At 36.7% G+C, this 4,875-nt stretch overlaps 1 protein-coding gene across 1 annotated transcript in view; it reads left to right on the plus strand.

The window, feature by feature from the left end:
• LOC106877895 (T-box transcription factor TBX10) overlaps positions 1 to 4,869 on the plus strand; it is a 65,007-nt gene extending 60,138 nt beyond the window's left edge. Inside the window, exons 4-7 of the mRNA XM_014926942.1 lie at positions 597 to 755; positions 1,053 to 1,120; positions 2,968 to 3,065; positions 4,444 to 4,869. Of these exons, the coding sequence (XP_014782428.1) occupies positions 597 to 755; positions 1,053 to 1,120; positions 2,968 to 3,065; positions 4,444 to 4,760 (642 nt within the window). The 3' untranslated portion in view covers positions 4,761 to 4,869. The remainder of the gene's footprint in view (positions 1 to 596; positions 756 to 1,052; positions 1,121 to 2,967; positions 3,066 to 4,443) is intronic.
• The last annotated feature ends 6 nt before the right edge of the window (positions 4,870 to 4,875 follow it).

The raw sequence follows: 4,875 nt of genomic DNA on the forward strand, positions 1-4,875 counted from the left end.
ATACAGTGTACATTTAAACACATCAGAGATGTCCATAATAGGACATCTAACCTGCTAGGAGGAGCAGTCAAAACTCCACACCACAATTAGGGTTAATTTCGAAAGGGAATGATAAATAAAAACATTTACCATCTATTTATTTTTCATTCCCTTTCGAAATTATCCCTAATTGTGGTGTGGAGTTTTGACTGCTTCTTCTAGCGGGTTAGATGTCCTATTATGGACATCTCTGATGTGTTTAAATGTACACTGTATTTAAATGAATAATATATAGTCTATTGACTAATTTTTTCTTCTCGTTGGACCACTGGTAACAAAGAGAATTTCTAAAATTTTTTTGCTACCCTGAGATATATCTACGCATACACACACTTATATATATACGTAGATATTATATATACATATATTATATATTATATATTATATATTATATACATATATTATATATTATATATTATATATTATATATTATATTATATATACATATATTATATATTATATATTATATATTATATACATATATTATATATTATATATTATATACATATATTATATATTTTTACGTGTTTTTCATTGTGGTAATTTTTCTGTTCTAGATAATTTTGAATTCAATGCAAAAATACCAGCCTCGTTTTCACGTGATATATGAAGACCCCAAGAAAGACGAAAACAAATATCCCGAGACACAGAATTTCAGAGCGTTTATATTTCCTGAGACCAAGTTCATGGCTGTAACTGCCTACCAAAACCATCGGGTAAGAACCAAAAGACTCCAAGTTGGCTTTTAGTCGTATGTCTCGGTGGCTGTGGATTTTCGTTGCTTTGAAACCGCGACCTGTCCACTGTCAGAATTTTGTGCTCGGAATTTTGTCAGTGAACAGGTCACGGTCTCAAAGCGACGAAAATATTTTGACAAATTAAATTTAAATATTGAAGCGAATCTAACGGTTTTTGCGTGTTTTTAAATGACTTATAAACACTTTCCATGCTGCAATTTATAAAAATTTTGTTATTGATAGATGATGTAAACTAATACATTTGTTCTTTGACAGATAACCCAATTAAAAATTGCCAGCAACCCATTTGCTAAAGGATTCCGAGACTGTGACCCAAACGACTCGTAAGTATTTATTGAAATGACTATCGACATTTTTTAGGAGTAAAATATGAAAATATGTGTTAAGAGGCGTATTTGTGTATTTGGTAAAACTAATCTTTCTCTTTCTTCCCTTCTCTCTCTATCAAGCTATTTCATCTATCTTACCTATCTACCTATCTATCTACCTACCTACCTACACATCCATTTACCTGTCTGTCTATCTACCTACTTTTGTTGCTTGTTCTATCAGTCATCCTCTTTCTCTTACATATATGTTGCATGCATACATACATATAAGTGCAGACGTGGTTGTGCGGTAAGAAGCTCGTTTCCCAACCACATGGTTCCGGGTTCAGTCCCACTGCGTTGCACCTTGGGCAAGTGTCTTCTACTCTAACCTTGGGCCGCCCAAAGCCTTGTGAGTGGATTTAGCAGACGGAAACTTAAAGAAGCTCATTATATACGAAGCGGGTGCTGAAAAGTTCCTGGCTTTAAGGGTATCGTGAAAGGCCTGGTTGGAGGCCCAACATTTCGAGTTCTTTTACAGGGCTTAGAAAGACTGAAGGACCACTGCAATAAGTGTGCGAATCTGAGAGGAGAATATGTTGAATAAAATCATAATTAACAGATCCTCCTGTATTTTCTTTTACCTAAAGCCAGGAACTTTTCAGCACCTCGTGTATATGTGTGTGTGTGTGTATGTTCTCAACTACCGTTTAACTTAGCGGTCGGCAACAGAAAGGACCGATAGAAGTACCAGGCTTTAAAATAAATTAGTATTGGTGTCGATTCACTGGAGTAAAAATTCTTCAAAGTGGTGCCCCAGCATGGCTGCAGTCATAACTGAAACAAATAAAAAAAATATAATACACATATATATGTATGTGGGTGTGCGCGCGAGCGTGTTGACTATATAGATGGATAGGTAAACAGACGACCTCGGCGGAATTTGAACTCGGAACGTGGCGACAGAAAAATACCGCTAAGCATTTCACCCGGCGTGCTAACGATTCTGCCAGCTCGCTGTCTTTATAATAATAACAATAACAACATCAACAACAACAACAAAAAGATGGGCTACAGTAAATATTCTGCTCAATACCACAGATTCTTTTTGTCATTTATTTGGCCTTACCCAGTTGAGCATGTCCCTTAGTGGCTGACGATATGTGCATCTCTGATCACAAGTAGGAGTAGTGGGGGAGCATCATGCCATGTTTTGAGAGGAATTCTTTGGAGTTTGAATAATTCATTTCCGGAAACATGGATATTTCGTTCAACATCCTTAAACAACCCTTATTCAGGGACCTTTTCAGAGGGATGGGCTACTGTATCTGAAGAAAATTCTAATTGGGCCCCATCTACAAGGTCATGTGCTGTTTATCTTGACACATATGGTTGTGATGTATGTGCGTGGCATACTCATCAGACGGGTAGTCATGGTCGGTATACTAGGTCTCGTATATTTGTACTCCAGTGTCACTTTGATGGCATGCACTGCTCTCTCACTCAATAATAATAATAATAGGAATGATAGCAAAAGGGGCTGAATCCTACCTAGCTCAGATACCAGGAAACCCCCAAAATGGCAGAAATTCAAAAGATAGTGCACATGGGAACTGACCATATCCTACGTAAAATACTGTCAATGCAATCTCAAATTTTAAAACAAACTTATGATTTTCTCTAGAACAATACTTTGTGCAAAAACAAAAATATGACACCCTAGGCATAACACCAACATGAAATTCTAACTTGTTGTCTCTTGAAGTCTCTGGGTAAGACTTGGAGTCAACTTGTACAAATACAAAGCAAGAGTCAAGCATATTATTAAAATTATAATTATGATAAATATATTGCTTTTTCAGAGTTGTTGAAGTGTTGAACAATATAACAACAGGGAACAGGAAACGAAATCATCACAGACCAAGTTCTCTCTCCTTAAAATTATTCAAAGAAGATAAAGGTATATATTCTAATTATACATGTAACGAAAGACAAAATTATCTCATTGTGTGTTTGTCCTACTGGGCGTATCTTGTTTCGCTTGAGTTAATTGCGTGACAGTTGATTATTATAATTGATGTCAATATATACATAATGAGAATATATTCATTACGTTGTTGTTCTTAATCTGTTATTGATTGCAAAGCAGAGGGACAACGGTGACAATACTCTTCGAATCGAGACTATGTCGTCAATATGATTCTGTCTCGCACTCATGGTTTAGGTGATTGGTTCCCAACCATTTTTTACCTATGAATTCCTTTCACTGCTACTTTACTCTGGTCAACCCTCATTGTCATTCAGTACATAAAAACTAATTTTATAGGGGCTTCTTTCAAAATTGCGATTTTGTTTTTCCCATACTCACTTGTCGGAAGTTGAACTATGTTAAAACGTAAGAGAAAGAAACCCAGCTGCTGCAATAAACACATCTTTCATCTTTTGTCTCTTGCCCGTTTCAGTCATTGGACCGTGGCCATGCTGGGGCACCGCCTTGAAGAATTTTTAGTCGAATGAACCAATACTAGTATAACTTAGTTTTAAAGTCTGGTTCTTATTCTATCGGTCTCTTTTACTGAACCGCTATTTTACAGGGACGTAAACGCATCAACACTGGTTTCCTAAGATTTTATATTTCAGGCGATTCAAGAATTTCTTTATTTACATCATTTGATGTTGCTCCAGCAGAGACAGAACCGTTGTATTTTCGATTAACTAAATAAACAGCAACATTTTTTTTTTCATATAAATCGTGTAACAATTCTGGATCCTTTGAAAGTGAATAATTTAAAATATAGAACTTAATCTTAAAATAAAGCTTTTTAAATCCTTCCACAGAAACATGTGAAATTCTCTCGTAGTAATTAATTATTGCAGTCTTATGTGTTTTTAAGTGGGAAGAAATTTTACCTTTCCGTATTAACACTACCTTTGTTGCTTTAATCAATTTTTGATGAGCTCACTGGCTTTTAGCGACACCAGTGACTGATTGGGCTCTGTGATTCTATGCACATTACTAGCTGTATGCTTACAGCAATTTACAGCAGTCGGGTAGCTACCATTGACAAGGCCACAGAAGGTCGACATCTCGTGATCATGGCAGATCTTGGTAGCGGGGATGGCCGTGATTTTCTCCTGCTAGCGGTGTAAACAACGGTGTTCATATGCATCACAAAACCATACATAGTAAATTTCGAGTATTGTGTGTTCTAAGATGGCATCCACTTTTTAAGTGGTGATAAATTTTACATTTTGCTTTTAATACTGCTTCTGTCGCTTTATTTTTTAACGTACTCGTACTTTTATTTATAGCAATTCTATTTTATTTGTATTTTCAGACTATTTTGAAAAAGAACCTAGTAATGCACAGTTGTCACGTGTTATAAGTCCAAATTTATCAGGAGGAATAAATTTGCCGCTTTCTCGTGGTGTGGAGCCACCACGAACCCCACAAGGATACTCGGACGGTTACAGCTACAATCCTTACAGTCCAGCCTCGTATATGCCACCAGCCAAAGTCAGACCAAGTCCTTATGCTCGAGAAATGGATTATGCTTCATACCACTCGCGGGTCAAAGGCTTTTACTCACGTGCAAACACATTCAGGACACAAATGCGTGATCCAATGACGTGGAGTACACAGCCAATGACGTGAAGTACACATCTAATGACGTGGAGTACACAGCTGATGATGTGAGCGAGATGGTTCTTTTCTATCACTCACAAGTCATAGTCTACACGCACACACACACACACACACTCACACACAC

The sequence above is a fragment of the Octopus bimaculoides genome, chromosome 1 (genome assembly GCF_001194135.2).
Source record: "Octopus bimaculoides isolate UCB-OBI-ISO-001 chromosome 1, ASM119413v2, whole genome shotgun sequence".
NCBI classification, from domain to species: domain Eukaryota; kingdom Metazoa; phylum Mollusca; class Cephalopoda; order Octopoda; family Octopodidae; genus Octopus; species Octopus bimaculoides.